Source organism: Salvelinus namaycush, chromosome 27 (genome assembly GCF_016432855.1).
Source record: "Salvelinus namaycush isolate Seneca chromosome 27, SaNama_1.0, whole genome shotgun sequence".
NCBI lineage: Eukaryota > Metazoa > Chordata > Actinopteri > Salmoniformes > Salmonidae > Salvelinus > Salvelinus namaycush.
The window spans coordinates 2030026-2047138 of NC_052333.1; the positions used below are offsets into that span (position 1 = coordinate 2030026).

Sequence of the window (17113 nt, forward strand, 5' to 3'; positions counted from 1 at the left end):
CACACATTAACACACTTGTATTATTGCAACATATGCAAAGCCCTACCCTTGTTTAGGTGAAATGCGGCCCATGCCATGGTTATAATAATCTCTGTTTTATAACGAACTACCTATTGTCCAATTGGGTCCCATTTGTCATTTTTGACGGTCTTGGAAAAGGACTCCTTGGAAATGATTCTGTCCCTTTAAACGGTAGGCGTAGCCTCCTTACTGTCCTCCGCCTCTTATGTAAATCACAGCCTCTCCTTCTTTCCGTGATATAGCGCAGCATTCGGTTTGTATCCATAGCTAACTCTATCCTAACCAAGTCACGGCTTGTGGGAGGTATAAGCCTAGTAGTCCACTTTCTCATACAGTTTGGTGCGCAGGAATCAAATAGGGAGCATTCTACTGGAAGCAACAGCTAATTATAGCGAGAGTAATTTACTGCAAGAAGCTTCAGTTTCGCGCTGTTGGTCAGGCTACTCATTATAGGAATTAACGAAGAAGACGCAAGACGCTCCTTAGATTTCACCAACGCGTAAAGGAGTACATTTTTATGTTCCCTTGTCTGGACGGAAGACTTCTATTTGTAGACTAACGCCCACTAATAGAAGACAGCCTCCATCGCAGTGTTTCGGAAGTTTGGGTTGTAAACACGCCTGTTGGTAATTTATTTAGGCTAGATTTTGACCAATATTTCCTCTCTTCCTTGTCAATGCTTTGTGAGAACGGGTGGTCGTCTACCGTAAAAAACGGTGAGTGTTGCTCTGAAGATGTTTTGAAACTTTTTGTTGTTGTTGCGCTATTTGGGAATTTTTCGGTTTGGTCACAATTTTAAAGGGGGGCATATTTGTATCCTAGTAGCTCCACATAAACAGACGGGGGTGATGTACGTTTTTTTAGTCTACGAAGAGAGGGTTGGTAAACTGTGGATCTATTTCACCGTTGTAGTTGGCAACGTTGTATTAGGTAATGCAACTATGTAGGGGCACGGAGTTTTCTTTAGTTCTGTGTACACTGTTGCGAGGCGATGGTGGTAACAATCATTTGCGAGGTTGTTGTAGGCTGTTTTCCTTTTCAGTGCAGTTATTAAAGGTTGTTCACGGGGTAATTGGTTGCAATATAATTACCGAATCTAGAACCAAATAGCAATTTCATCACTTTTCAAGGAAGCATAAGTCACTTGACATGTTCTATGCAATTAGAAATCTATATAAGGACATTGTTTTTAATGATAAATCGTGATAACTCACATTTCCTTATTTGAGAAGTTTTGTTTTTTTCACTAGGTATTAACAGATGTAAAATGGCCAGAAACACAATAGTTGTATCATAACAGAACAATGTGTTTATCACAAGTGCAACGTGCTAGGCTGATTCCCAGTACTCCCCCCCCCCCCCCCCCCCCCCCCCCCCTCTCTCTCTCTGTGTCCCCAGTAAGGCTATTGATAACGGAGATAAGTGAACAGTTGAAGAGTGCGCTCCCACGCCTGCCCTGACCTCTAGATGCCGGGTATAAACTCCGACCCTCACTATGAGTCCGGCTGGGAGATGGAGTACGACCGCTATCAACATTACTTCTACGACGACCACGATCCGGACGAGGATTTCTTTAAATCCACTGCGCCCAGCGAGGACATATGGAAGAAATTCGAGCTAGTACCGACCCCGCCCATGTCCCCTATCCGGACTTTGGAGGGGGCAGCCGGGGTCGGGATGGTCTGCCCTTCGCTGGGGGACAAACTCGAGTGGGTGTCCCAGTTTTTGGGTCAAGAGGACGATCAGGATGTGCCGTGTAAACTCAGTTCCGCCGAAGAGGCTTTTGGTAACCTGAGCTCCATTATCATCCAGGACTGCATGTGGAGCAGCTTCTCGGCGGGTAAACAGCTGGAGAAAGTTGTCGGGGAGCGACACGCTTCCTGTCCCGGGTCGGGGTCGACCAAACCGGCCCCGCAGCAGGTCGGAGCTGGCATCAACACCACCGGGAGGGCGCAGTGTGTGACGATGCCCATGGACACGCCGGTTCCGGTTCTCAGTAGCTTGGCAACGGATTGCGTGGACCCGGCTGCTGTTCTCACCTTCCCCCTGACCGGGGGACCGTTCAAGAAACCTGCGGTGTCCTCCGGTTCGGAATCCCCCACAGACTCATCAGGTACGTTTTATAAGTTCAACATTGGCCCGTAAACTGACTATATGAAGGTCCTTTTACTGTCATGAGTCAGGAACTCTGGTTGCTGACAATTTGCTATAGTTCACATACTGGCCAATAAGCAACAACCTGGTCTCAGAGCATTTCATATTATTTTGAATGTTAAATCTGCAACAATCCATTTAGTATGATATGTTTTGTGTGATGTATTCAAATGTATTAATTTGTGAATGTCCATCACCCATTTCATATAATATGACAATTCGTATATGTTACAAATTTTCAAAACGTACAATATGTTACAAATTTGCTAATATTATATGAATTTTAGCTAGGTGGTTAAAGTTAGCTAGGCTGTTTTTGTTTTTAAGAACAGTTAAGAACAAATTCTTATTTTTACAATGATGGCCTACCGGGGAACAGTAGTTTAACTGCCTTGTTCAGGGGGCAGAACGACAGAATTTTTACCTTGTCAGCTCGGGGATTCGATCCAGCAACCTTTCTGTTACTGGCTCGATGCTCTAAGCGCTAGGCTACCTGCCGCCCCGGTTAGGTTAAAGGGTTAGCTAACCGGTTAGGTTAAAGGGTTAGCTAACCGGTTAGGTTAAAGGGTTAGCTAACCGGTTAGGTTAAAGGGTTAGCTAACCGGTTAGGTTAAAGGGTTAGCTAACCGGTTAGGTTAAAGGGTTAGGTTAAAGGGTTAGGTTAAAGGGTTAGCTAACCGGTTAGGTTAAAGGGTTAGGTTAAAGGGTTAGCTAACCGGTTAGGTTAAAGGGTTAGGTTAAAGGGTTAGCTAACCAGTTAGGTTAAAGGGTTAGCGGTTAGGTTAAAGGGTTAGCTAACCGGTTAGGTTAAAGGGTTAGGTTAAAGGGTTAGGTTAAAGGGTTAGCTAACCGGTTAGGTTAAAGGGTTAGGTTAAAGGGTTAGGTTAAAGGGTTAGGTTAAAGGGTTAGGTTAAAGGGTTAGGTTAAAGGGTTAGCTAACCGGTTAGGTTAAAGGGTTAGCTAACCGGTTAGGTTAAAGGGTTAGCTAACCGGTTAGGTTAAAGGGTTAGCTAACCGGTTAGGTTAAAGGGTTAGCTAACCGGTTAGGTTAAAGGGTTAGCGGTTAGGTTAAAGGGTTAGCTAACCGGTTAGGTTAAAGGGTTAGCGGTTAGGTTAAAGGGTTAGCTAACCGGTTAGGTTAAAGGGTTAGGTTAAAGGGTTAGGTTAAAGGGTTAGCTAACCGGTTAGGTTAAAGGGTTAGCCTCCCAGGTGGCGTAGCAGTCTAAGGCACTCTGCATCGCAGCGTTTCAGGTGTCACAATGAGGCGGCGCACAATTGGTCCGGGTTAGGGAAATGTTAGCGCCACTTGTCAGAAGTTGAGTTGTCAAACTATTAGTGATGGACAAGTAGGCCAGTGACCAGAATAAGAGTGGACATTCATTTGGTTAAATCTATGTGTATGTTTCATAAGATGCATGATATGCACCTTTTTTTTATTTATTTTTTTAGCTGTAATATGTAACTTTTTAGATGACCTGACCAAATTCACATAAATGTGTAATAGATCTGTCGTTCTCATTGAAAGGCAGTTTAAGAAGCGGTAGATCGGTTCTATGTGTCCTATTTCTATGCGTCCCTAGTTTAGTTTCTTTAACGTTTGGTTTTGGACACCCCGGCTTCAAAACAGCTGCAAAATACAATATTTTGGGGTTTGTGGAAAATATATTTCACAGCGGTTTAGATGGTACAATGATTCTCTACACACACTACTTCCATGTTTTGTCACAAACTGAAATTAGGCTAAGTTAACTACTTTAGGGAATAGGGTTCCATAGGGCTCTGGTCTAAAGTAGTGCACTATATAGGGAATAGGGTTCCATTAGGCTAAGTTAACAGTTTTAGCAACCAGGAAATGGCGGAGTGATTTTAAGCATAGTGCATCTTCAAGTCAGAAATGCTGTCTCATCTATTTCAATACTGTATAAATAGGGTTGGGTGCCAGAAAGCATATAGGTATTCATGGTTCAACTGTGCAGGGAAGCAAACACTTACAGCACAAAAATGTTGTTGTTTTTTTATAGAAGGAAAATTTAGTTTAATGGAAAATTGTGTTTTACAAAGGAGTTATATTTCCTTATCAAAAGTGGCCAATGAAACTGTAGAATAGACCTCAAATGTACTGGTTGGTTGACAGACAGGTACCTGGGAACCAATCTGCCCTTACCTCTTATCTGGCTACATGCATGTTAACACTCTATAGCCTATAAGGCCCCTCGTCCGCCCTCTCTTTGGAAAATGCCCATTTGAAATCATAATTTAAAAAAACAAAAACATCTTCTAGTAATTACCTCTTCAAGAGCAGCTAATCCACAGGGAAGGAATTACTTTGGTGCAGTCTCTTACAATTTACACGCAGTGTGCATACCAAAAGGCATACTTAGTCCCTATGTAGTGCACTACATTTGACCTGAACCCTATGGAACCCTATCCCCTATATAGTGCACTACTTTAGACCAGAGCCCTATGGAACCCTATTCCCTATATAGTGCACTACTTTAGACCAGAGCCCTATGGAACCCTATTCCCTATATAGTGCACTACTTTAGACCAGAGCCCTATGGAACCTTATTCCCTACATAGTGCACTACTTTAGGGACTAGGGTTCCATTTGGGAAACATCCAGAGAGCATTAGTACTACTACCACTGGCTTCCTGGAGTCTAGTCAGTGAGTTGGAGCCGAAATTAGATGTATATGATGTTAAATGAAGGCCCAGTGTTATAACATCCACATTTTGGACACGAGGGCTAAGAGATATTTCTACATATTGGAATAGCTGAAGTTGTTACAACCAAAAAATATATCTCAAAGATTATTCTTTGTATAGTGAAATGGCTGTAGTGAAATGGTTACAGCACGTGGCTTCAATGCTCGGGGTCTTTGTTGCAAATTGAATGATTGTGGAGGGAGAAACTGTGATAAAACCAGTGATTTGCTCAGAGACTGAGGTCCCTTGTTATTACTCAGAATGTGAGAACAAACCCCATATCATTCTGCCCCCCCCCCCCCTTACCACCCCCCCCCCCCCTCACCACCACGTGACTGTAATGAATAACCTGAGAGAGGGACTTTCCACTGAGCATGGGGTATGCACTGATTGTGTGTCATACCCCATTTCAGGTCTTAGGATGTCATGCTAATTTGGGCTTTTTCATCTAGTAGAATTGAGGAAGAGACACAAGACCCACTTGTGTTTGACAACAGCTGATAATCAGATATGGTGACGCCTTGTACCAAAATGAACTAATGGCGGGAATCGACACAATTGTGCATTTGATGACGCCTTCTCATCATGAATGAGCCTAGTATGGGGTGGATTAGATTTTACTGAACAGTATATTCAAAATAGTACACAGTATGTAGTACCCAGTATGTAGTATGAGTAGTACCCAGTATGTAGTATGAGTACTACCAAGTATGTAGTACCCAGTATGTAGTATGAGTACTACCAAGTATGTAGTACCCAGTATGTAGTATGAGTAGTACCCAGTATGTAGTACCCAGTATGTAGTATGAGTACTACCAAGTATGTAGTACCCAGTATGTAGTATGAGTACTACCAAGTATGTAGTACCCAGTATGTAGTATGAGTACTACCAAGTGTGTACTACCAAGTATGTAGTACCCAGTATGTAGTACCCAGTATGTAGTATGAGTAGTACCCAGTATGTAGTACCCAGTATGTAGTACCCAGTATGTAGTACCCAGTACGAGTAGTACCCAGTATGTAGTATGAGTAGTACCCAGTATGTAGTACCCAGTATGTAGTATGAGTAGTACCCAGTATGTAGTAGTATGAGTAGTACCCAGTATGTAGTACCCAGTATGTAGTATGAGTAGTACCCAGTATGTAGTACCCAGTATGTAGTATGAGTAGTACCCAGTATGTAGTATGTAGTATGAGTAGTACCCAGTATGTAGTACCCAGTATGTAGTACCCAGTATGTAGTACCCAGTACGAGTAGTACCCAGTATGTAGTATGAGTAGTACCCAGTATGTAGTACCCAGTATGTAGTATGAGTAGTACCCAGTATGTAGTAGTATGAGTAGTACCCAGTATGTAGTACCCAGTATGTAGTATGAGTAGTACCCAGTATGTAGTACCCAGTATGTAGTATGAGTAGTACCCAGTATGTAGTATGTAGTATGAGTAGTACCCAGTATGTAGTAGTATGAGTAGTACCCAGTATGTAGTACCCAGTATGTAGTACCCAGTACGAGTAGTACTCAGTACGAGTAGTACCCAGTTTGTAGTTTTAGTGGTAGGCAAGACTGACACAGATTTCAGACCTGTGTGATATGACGTTTAGAAGAGGGAGTGTGTGTGTGTGAAAGGTTGCTTGGAGTTCACTGTTCCAGAAGCTTTTACCCAGAACTCTTGTTGTACGGCCAGCCACAGTGTGTGGATACAGATGCTATAGCTTTTATACCTTTTAAAACATTTATTTTTTTACCCTTTATTCTCCCCAATTTCGTAGTATCCAATTGGTAGTTAGTCTTGTCTCATCGCAGCAGCTCCCGTACGGACTCGGGAGAGGTCGAAGGTCGAGAGCCGTGCGTCCTACGAAACCCAACCAAGCGGCACTGCTTATTGACACAATGCCCTCTTAACCCAGAAGCCAGACGCACCAATGTGTCTGAGGAAACACCGTACACCTGGTGACGGTGTCGGAGTGCCTGGCTCGCCACAGGGGTCGCTAGTGTGCGATGGGATAAGGAAATTCCTGCCGGCAAAACCCTCCCCCTAACCCGGACACCGCTGGGACAATTGTGCGCCGCCACATGGGTCTCAGAGCCTGGACTCGAACCCAGAATCTCTAGTGGCACAGCTAGCGCTGCGATGCAGTGCCTTAGACCCACTGCGCCACTCGGGAGCCCATCAGCAAGCTTACCGGTACACACTTTCCCTGAAATATAGTACACAAGGGACTGAACATAATTTATAGTAAGGAGAACATCAGACCTCTCTGTTAATGAAAATGGATGGCCCTCCCTTCAGCCAGATATAATTTACCTAACCCCTCCCTGAAAGCTTTAAAAAAAATAGTGACTCTCTCTGTACCCACTTTGTTTTAATTGTTATTTTGGATAGCAGATAAAAACATGTCCACGGTTTCCCCTCACTTCTAGGACAGACCAGGGCCTTAGATATGCAGTTTTACAAAGTGTTCTTCGTCCTGTAACTATTACACGGCAACACAGGGATTTTGATCGAGCACAGGGGCTACGGGCCCAGAAAGTTGTTGGACCACCATGGACAAGAGTAGGGGTGAAAAGATCCCCTTTACAGTAAAAGCATTGCATGAAACGAACATCAGATTTGCTGACCCGAGATTGTTTTTTGCCTTTTTTTTATTTTTTTTATTATGCAATTCTACGTCATTTTACATGTTAGCAGAATCCTTTTAAATTAATACCACACAAATAACCAAAATTACAGGCTAAGAGTGGAGATGTACGTTTTCATCTTACCGTATTTCTTCAACACCAGATCCTGTTTGCACGTAACTACATCTGAGAAGTCATTAGGAATCCCAGCATGGTACTTTAGGCTTACTAGTGGTTAGAGCGTTGGGCCAGTAACCGCAAGGTTGCTGGATCGAATCCCAGAGCTGACAAGGTCAAACATCTGTCGTTCTGTTCCTGAGCAAGGCAATTTACCCACTGTTCCACCGGGCGCTGACGACGTGGATGTCGATTTAAGTCAGCCCCCGCACCTCTGATTCAGAGGGGTTGGGTTAAATGCGGAAGACACATTTCAGTTGAAGGCATTCAGTTCACAACTGACTAGGTATCCCCCCTTTCCACCCCAGACAGAGTAGGGCCTACCTTTCCACCCCAGACAGAGTAGGGCCTACCTTTCCACCCCAGACAGAGTAGGGCCTACCTTTCCACCCCAGACAGAGTAGGGCCTACCTTTCCACCCCAGACAGAGTAGGGCCTACCTTTCCACCCCAGACAGAGTAGGGCCTACCTTTCCACCCCAGACAGAGTAGGGCCTACCTTTCCACCCCAGACAGAGTAGGGCCTACCTTTCCACCCCAGACAGAGTAGGGCCTACTTTTCCACCCCAGACAGAGTAGGGCCTACTTTTCCACCCCAGACAGAGTAGGGCCTACTTTTCCACCCCAGACAGAGTAGGGCCTACTTTTCCACCCCAGACAGAGTAGGGCCTACTTTTCCACCCCAGACAGAGTAGGGCCTACTTTTCCACCCCAGACAGAGTAGGGCCTACTTTTCCACCCCAGACAGAGTAGGCCTACCGACGCAGAAAATTGAAAGCTGTGTGGTTTAACCCAACGAGAGAAGGTCACAAGTGTTTTCCCTAAAAGCGGTCTGGATTTAAACATTTATTGTACAGAAAGTGAATAGCTTAATCAACTGATGGTGACAGAATTAGATAGACTTTTCTTGGGAAGTTATCTTTTGTCTCCTTCGCTGTACAAGGTTGTAGCTCAGCTTCTGAATGTCAAAGAAACAAAACAATGATATCTCCATATGCATCGGTGTCACGTCTTTCCCAGGTATTTTACAGCTTGTTTCTAGCATAAAGCATCGTGGACCAAAGCGCTGTTATAGATCCCTTTACAGTATAATCGGATCCCTTCAGAATCTATAGGTTGTGGGTCATTTGATTAAGACCACACTAAATAGTCAACACTTTATTGTGCACCCTGCAGAGAATCAGAGCTGAGAGGTGGCATTAGGCACACATCTATATATATTAGAGGTCGACCGATTATGATTTTTCAACGCCGATACGATATTGATTATTGGAGGACCAAAAAAAGGCCACTTTTTTTAATATATAAAAAAAAAAGTTTTTATTTGTAATAATGACAATTACAACAATACTGAATGAACACTTATTTTAACCTAATATAATACATCAATAAAATCAATTTAGCCTCAAATAATTTAAATAATTTAAATGGTTTAAATAATGCAAAAACAAAGTGTTGGAGAAGAAAGTAAAAGTGCAATGTGCCATGTAAAAAAGCTAACGTTTAAGTTCCTTGCTCAGAACATATGAAAGCTGGTGGTTCCTTTTAACATGAGTCTTCAATATTCCCAGGTAAGAAGTTTTAGGTTGTAGTTATGATAGGAATTATAGGACTATTTCTCTCTATACCATTTGTATTTCATATACCTTTGACTATTGGATGTTCTTATAGACACTTTAGTATTGCCAGTGTAACAGTATAGCTTCCGTCCCTCTCCTCGCTCCTACCTGGGCTCGAACCAGGAACACATTGACAACAGCCACCCTCGAAGCAGCGTTACCCATGCAGAGCAAGGGGAACAACTACTCCAAGTCTCAGAGCGAGTGACGTTTGAAACGCTATTAGCGCGCACCCCGCTAACTAGCTAGCCATTTCACATCGGTTACACCAGCCTAATCTCGGGAGTTGATAGGCTTGAATTCATAAACATCAGAGCTGCTGGCAAAACGCACAAAAGTGCTGTTTGAATGAATGCTTACAAGCCTGCTGGTGCCCACCATCGCTCAGTCAGACTGCTCTATCAAATATCAAATAATAGACTTAATTATAACATAATAACACACAGAAATACGAGCCTTAGGTCATTAATATGGTCGAATCCGGAAACTATCATCTCGAAAACAAAACGTTTATTCTTTCAGTGAAATACGGAACCGTTCCGTATTTTATCTAACGGGTGGCATCCATCAGTCTAAATATTCCTGTTACATTGCACAACCTTCAATGTTATGTCATAATTACGTAAAATTCTGGCAAATTAGTTCGCAATGAGCCAGGCGGCCCAAACTGTTGCATATACCCTGACTCTGCGTGCAATGAACGCAAGAGAAGTGACACAATTTCACCTGGTTAATATTGCCTGCTAACCTGGATTTATTTTAGCTAAATATGCAGGTTTAAAAATATATACTTCTGTGTATTGATTTTAAGAAAGGCATTGATGTTTATGGTTAGGTACACGTTGGAGCAACGACAGTCCTTTTTCGCGAATGCCACTGCATCGATTTTATGCAACGCAGGACACGCTAGATAAACTAGTAATATCATCAACCATGTGTAGTTATAACTAGTGATTATGATTGATTGTGTTTTATAAGATACGTTTAATGCTAGCTAGCAACTTACCATGGCTTCTTACTGCATTCGCGTAACAGGCAGGCTCCTCGTGAGGCAGGTGGTTAGAGCGTTGGACTAGTTAACTGTAAGGTTGCAAGACTGAATCCCTGAGCTGACAAGGTAAAAATCCTGTCATTCTGCCCCTGAACAAGGCAGTTAACCCACAGTTCCTAGGCCGTCATTGAAAATAAGAACGTGTTCTTAACTGACTTGCCTAGTTAAATAAAGGTGTAAAACAAATTTTTATTTTTTATTTTTTAAATCTGTAAAATCGGCGTCCAAAATTACCGATTTCCGATTTATTATGAAAACTTGAAATCGGCCCTAATTAATCGGCCATTCCGATTTAATCGGTCGACCTCTAATATTAATATATATATATATTTTTTTTTTAACAAATTTATAGATTTTACAGATGTAAAAAAAAATGTACCGATTTATTTTTATTTTTACACCTTTATTGAACTATATATATATATATATAGTTCAATAAAGGTGTAAAAATAAAAATACATCTGTAAAAAAAATTTACGTGCCATATATATATATATATACTACCGTTCAAAAGTTTGGGGTCCTTCTTTTCCATGAAAACAGACATGAAATGAGTTGCAAAATGAATAGGAAATATAGTGTTCTTCAAACTTTGCTTTCGTCAAAGAATCCTCCATTTGCAGCAATTACAGCCTTGTAGACCTTTGGCATTCTAGTTGTCAATTTGTTGAGGTAATCTGAAGAGATTTCACCCCATGCTTTCTGAAGCACCTCCCACAAGTTGGATTGGCTTGATGGGCCCTTCTAAGTATTATACGGTCAAGCTGCTCCCACAACAGCTCAATAGGGTTGAGATCCGGTGACTGTCCTGGCCACTCCCTTATAGACAGAATACCAGCTGACTGCTTCTTCCCTAAATAGTTATTGCATAGTTTGGAGCTTTGCTTTGGGTCATTGTCTTGTTGTAGGAGGACATTGGCTCCAATTTAAGCGCCGTCCACAGGGTATGGCATGGCGTTGCAAAATGGAGTCATATACTTCCTTTTTCAAGATCCCTTTTACCCTGTATAAATCTCCCACTTTACTACCACCAAAGCACCCCCAGACCATCACATTGCCTCCACCATGCTTGACAGATGGCGTCAAGCACTCCTCCAGCATCTTTTAAGTTTTTCTGTGTCTCACAAATGTTATTCTTTGTGATCTGAACACCTCAAACGTAGATTTGTCTGTCCATAACACTTTTTTCCAGTCTTCATCTGTCCGGTGTCTGTGTTCTTTTGCCCATCTTAATATTTTATTTTTTATTGTCCAGTCTGAGATATGGCTTTTTCTTTACAACTCTGCCTAGAAGGCCAGCATTCCGGAGTTGCCTCTTCACTGTTGACGTTGAGACTGGTGTTTTGCGGGTACTATTTAATGAAGCTGCCAATTGAGGACTTGTGAAACGTCTGTTTCTCAAACTAGACACTCTAATGTACTTGTCCTCTTGCTCAGTTGTGCACCGGGGCCTCCCACTCCTCTTTCTATTCTGATTAGAGCCAGTTTGTGCTGCTCTGAAGGGAGTAGTACACAGCATTGTACGAGATGTTCAGTTTCTTGGCAATTTCTCGCATGGAATAGCCTTAATTTCTCAGAACAAGAATAGACTGACGAGTTTCAGAAGAAAGTTATTTGTTTCTGGCCATTTTGAGCCAGTAATCGAACCCACAAATGCTGATGCTCCAGATACTCAACTAGTCTAAAGAAGGCCAGTTTTATTGCTTCTTTAATCAGAACAACAGTTTTCAGCTGTGCTAACATAATTGCAAAAGAGTTTTCTAATGATCAATTAGCCTTTTAAAATGATGAACTTGGATTAGCTAACACAACGTGCCATTTTGAACACAGGAGTGATGGTTGCTGATAATGAGCCTCTGTACGCCTATGTAGATATTCCATAAAAATCTGCAGTTTCCAGCTACAATAGTCATTTACAACATTAACCATGTCTACACTGCATTTCTGATCAATTTTATGTTATTTTAAATGGACAAAAAAATGTGCTTCTCTTTCAAAAACAAGGACATTCTAAGTGACCCCTACCTTTTTAATTGGTAGTGTGTGTGTGTATATATATATATATATATATATATATATATATATATATATATATATATATATATATATATATATAGCCTAATAAGAAACTAATTATAAAACACCGAAATATTGACTTTTCCCTCCCCAATTTCATGGTATCCAATTGGTCGTCTTGTCAAAATACTAAACCCTCCCAAGTTAATTGTATACCTTTTTTTTTTAAATGTTTTTTTTAATTTCCTGTTAGTGTTTATTGTGAATATAGAAGGGTAAATAAAGTGATTTTATAAAGGATCAAGTGAATAAATGTCATGCACATAGTAGTTGATTATCTTTGTTTCAGAAGTTTTTCTTTGGTTTGTTTGTTTGTTTGTTTGTTTGCATTGCTCTGGTCACTAACCTTCTATTGCTTCTCCAGATGATGAATCCAGTGATGATGATGATGAGGATGAAGAGGAGATTGATGTGGTGACTGTGGAACACAGGCAGTACAAGCCCCGGCGGCTGGCCAACGGCGGGCTGAACGTGCGGACGCCGGTGACCATCGTGGTCGGAGTGGACCCTGTGGACCCGTGTATGAAACACTTCCACGTCTCTATCCACCAACAGCAGCATAACTACGCAGCTCCTTCCCCCGACACACACAAACATCCCGAGCCCCCCAGGAAGAGGGTCCGACACGAGCCCCCAAACTCTTCTCATAACTTCTCAAACTCATCTCACCCCCAGCCACACCCAGGCCCCGCCTCAACCAATCAGAACTCTGAGAGCAAACCACCTCACGTCGCAGTAGCAACGACCGGTTCGGAGTCAACTGACGCCAACACACTCATCCTTGCGTCCTCCCCCTCGAACTCTCCCCCATCCTTCTCCTCCCACCACCTCTCCCCCTTGAAGTCATGCTCCCACCCCTGCAGCCCCCAGTCCTCCGACTGTGAGGACACGGACAAACGCAAGACTCACAACTTCCTGGAACGTAAACGACGCAACGACCTGCGTTCTCGTTTCCTGGCGCTGCGGGACAACATCCCTGGCTTGGCAGAGTGCCCCAAGACGCCCAAGGTGGCCATACTGATACGTGCCACAGAGTACCTGGCGCAGCTGCATTCTAGCGAGCGCCAGCGGGCACAGGAGAAACGGCAGCTGAAGGCCAGACGGCAGCAGCTACTCCGCAGGCTGGCACAGCTCAAACAATGCCCCTGAACTCACTGACTGACTGACTGACTGACTGGCAGGCTGGCAAAGCTCAAACAACATCCCTGAACGTACTGGCATACTGACTGGCAGCGACCTCTAGTCGACAGAAACCAGGACTAAATGAAAACCAACTCTCACTAACTGGCAGGCTGGCAAGGAGAGAAGCCTAAGTAATATGCTTTGCTGAACCCTATATTATAAACCAGGACTGAGTCAAAACCAGGGATGGGTCTCAACCCTATATTATAAACCAGGACTGAGTCAAAACCAAGGGATGGATCTCAACCCTATATTATAAACCAGGACTGAGTCAAAACCAGGGATGGACCAGAGAGGATTTTCTTGCTCTCGTTGGCCCAATCCCAAATGGATCCCTTTAACCCTATTCTTAAGTGGTTCAAGACCTGCAAGGACAACAATGATCAAGGGAAAGGACATAATGGGTAGTGTTGGGACGGGGTCGTGAACTCCCAGACATACACACACGCACACACGCACACGCACACGCACACGCGCACGCGCACACGCACACGCACACGCACACGCGCACGCGCACACGCACACGCACACGCACACGCACACGCACACGCACACGCACACGCACACGCACACGCACACGCACACGCACACACACACACAGGATGAGATTAAGGAGCAAAGACACAAACGTTCACTTTGGGGAGTGGGTTATAATGTGGTGTTCGGGTTATTTCTGTTGTTTGCACATTTGCTTCAGAGTGATTGACAGAGCAATCATCTGGTCAGGAAGGACAGTAAACCTGATGTCACGTGATTATGGTTTTGTTATTTGGGAAGGGGGGGGGGGGGGGGGGGGATTCTGGGCTGGCATTTTATCTCCCTGTTATATCTACCAGATTTAATAAAGTATGTAAATATTTAATGTTAATTCATTTGTTGATGAGAAGTTATCATGCCATGTAGGCAGTGTGAGATTTGATTGTTATGCATGTGTAAAGAATTATTATTATTATTAAGATTATCCCTCGCTACAGCCACAACGGCTCACATTTAGTTGATGTTGCCATGAGAACATCTTGAAATTATAATCCTAAACTAAATACATTTTGATCAACTCTGAAACTCAACAATATATTTATACTTTCAGTGCCATTTTGAAACCAGTCCAGTGACTAATCCATTATTCTATTGATCAACATGTTAGCCATTTGCAAACAATGGCAGTTTATTTGAAACTGACAGGAAATGGAACATCTGCTTGTCTATCTTGACGTCGCCCCTATAATATTTGCCAACCGTGCATCTTATTTCCTGTTATTGTCTAAGACTGTATGGTATCATGAGTGGATCCATCGATTGTGCATTATGTCCAGATTAGCCTGGCAATGTACATAGACTGTCGTGTGTGTGTGTGTGTGTGTGTGTGTGTGCGTGCATGTCTCACTGTGTTACATACTAGTATCCTTCTGTACAGTCCCTAATGAACCAAAACCAGAGCTTTCAGATTTCGACCTATTTTCTTTCCTGTTTCCTGACACTGGCTTAACTCGAATCTCAAAATGCTTATATTTTTGTTAGTAAAAAGGTTAAATAAATAAACATTCAAATAATAACACTATTGAAATGTCACTTTGATCACACTTGCCACTTTGACGCTGTTCTCAATGCCTGTTTTTCTTTACAGTAATAATTTCATTTATTGTTGATTTGTACAAAAGGTCAAGTTTTTTTGTACTATATTTTCCTACAGTTTTTTTTGTTTTTTTGTAAGCTGACGTGGTTGGTATGGCTGTTATGTGCTGTCTCTCACTCTCCCCCACTCTCTCTTCCCCCACTCTCACTCTCTCACCCCCTGTCTCTTTCACCCCTCCCTGCTCAAACTAATCACTATCTAGCCAGCACTTTCTAAAATCTCCAAATAGGGCACCTTAAGAGGATGTAGTTCTTAAAGGCCTTGGTCAGTTGGTGCGTAGCCTCAAGTGTACCCACTGTCTCAGCCCCTCCCTCACCCCCAGTGAACCCACTGTCTCAGCCCCTCCCAGTGTACCCACTGTCTCAGCCCCTCCCTCACCCCCAGTGAACCCACTGTCTCAGCCCCTCCCTCACCCCCAGTGTACCCACTGTCTCAGCCCCTCCCTCACCCCCAGTGAACCCACTGTCTCAGCCCCTCCCAGTGTACCCACTGTCTCAGCCCCTCCCTCACCCCCAGTGAACCCACTGTCTCAGCCCCTCCCTCACCCCCAGTGAACCCACTGTCTCAGCCCCTCCCTCACCCCCAGTGTACCCACTGTCTCAGCCCCTCCCAGTGTACCCACTGTCTCAGCCCCTCCCTCCCTCACCCCCAGTGTACCCACTGTCTCAGCCCCTCCCAGTGTACCCACTCTCAGCCCCTCCCTCCCTCACCCCCAGTGTACCCACTGTCTCAGCCCCTCCCTCCCTCACCCACTGTCTCAGCCCCTCCCTCCCTCACCCACAGTGAACCCACTGTCTCAGCCCCTCCCTCCCTCACCCACAGTGAACCCACTGTCTCAGCCCCTCCCTCCCTCACCCACAGTGAACCCACTGTCTCAGCCCCTCCCTCCCTCACCCCCAGTGAACCCACTGTCTTAGCCCCTCCCGCTCTCACCCACAGTGTACCCACTGTCTTAGCCCCTCCCTCCCTCACCCCCAGTGTACCCACTGTCTCAGCCCCTCCCTCACCCCCAGTGAACCCACTGTCTCAGCCCCTCCCAGTGTACCCACTGTCTCAGCCCCTCCCTCACCCCCAGTGAACCCACTGTCTCAGCCCCTCCCTCACCCCCAGTGTACCCACTGTCTCAGCCCCTCCCTCACCCCCAGTGAACCCACTGTCTCAGCCCCTCCCAGTGTACCCACTGTCTCAGCCCCTCACCCCCAGTGAACCCACTGTCTCAGCCCCTCCCTCACCCCCAGTGAACCCACTGTCTCAGCCCCTCCCTCACCCCCAGTGTACCCACTGTCTCAGCCCCTCCCAGTGTACCCACTGTCTCAGCCCCTCCCTCCCTCACCCCCAGTGTACCCACTGTCTCAGCCCCTCCCAGTGTACCCACTCTCAGCCCCTCCCTCCCTCACCCCCAGTGTACCCACTGTCTCAGCCCCTCCCTCCCTCACCCACAGTGAACCCACTGTCTCAGCCCCTCCCTCCCTCACCCACAGTGAACCCACTGTCTCAGCCCCTCCCTCCCTCACCCACAGTGAACCCACTGTCTCAGCCCCTCCCTCCCTCACCCACAGTGAACCCACTGTCTCAGCCCCTCCCTCCCTCCCCCCCAGTGAACCCACTGTCTTAGCCCCTCCCGCTCTCACCCACAGTGTACCCACTGTCTTAGCCCCTCCCTCCCTCACCCCCAGTGAACCCACTGTCTCAGCCCTATCCCACCAGCTGTATCACAGCACGTCAGTTAGAAACTCTGGGGGTGATTAGTTGAAGCCATAGCAACAGAGAAGCTCTGAAACTACGTGTGCGTCCCAAATGGTTCCCTATATAGTAATCTACTACTGACTAGAACCCTATGGGTCCTAATCCATTTATAGTGCACCCCCCCCCC

At 44.7% G+C, this 17113-nt stretch overlaps 1 protein-coding gene across 1 annotated transcript; it reads left to right on the forward strand.

Annotated features, from left to right (window-relative positions):
• The first annotated feature begins 287 nt into the window (after positions 1–287).
• Positions 288–14395, forward strand: myclb (MYCL proto-oncogene, bHLH transcription factor b). Its single transcript, XM_038966347.1, has 3 exons — positions 288–737; positions 1420–2134; positions 12790–14395. Exons 2-3 carry the CDS (start codon positions 1489–1491, stop codon positions 13572–13574), a joined length of 1431 nt encoding a protein of 476 aa, XP_038822275.1. The 5' UTR covers positions 288–737; positions 1420–1488; the 3' UTR covers positions 13575–14395.
• Positions 14396–17113: the final 2718 nt, after the last annotated feature.

Bases quoted from the DNA above. Each gene is read 5' to 3' on its own strand.
- myclb (XM_038966347.1), top strand. From the start codon at position 1,489: ATGCCGGGTATAAACTCCGACCCTCACTATGAGTCCGGCTGGGAGATG. The intron at 2,135-12,789 runs GTACGTTTTATA...TTGCTTCTCCAG, and splicing joins ATCCCCCACAGACTCATCAG to ATGATGAATCCAGTGATGAT.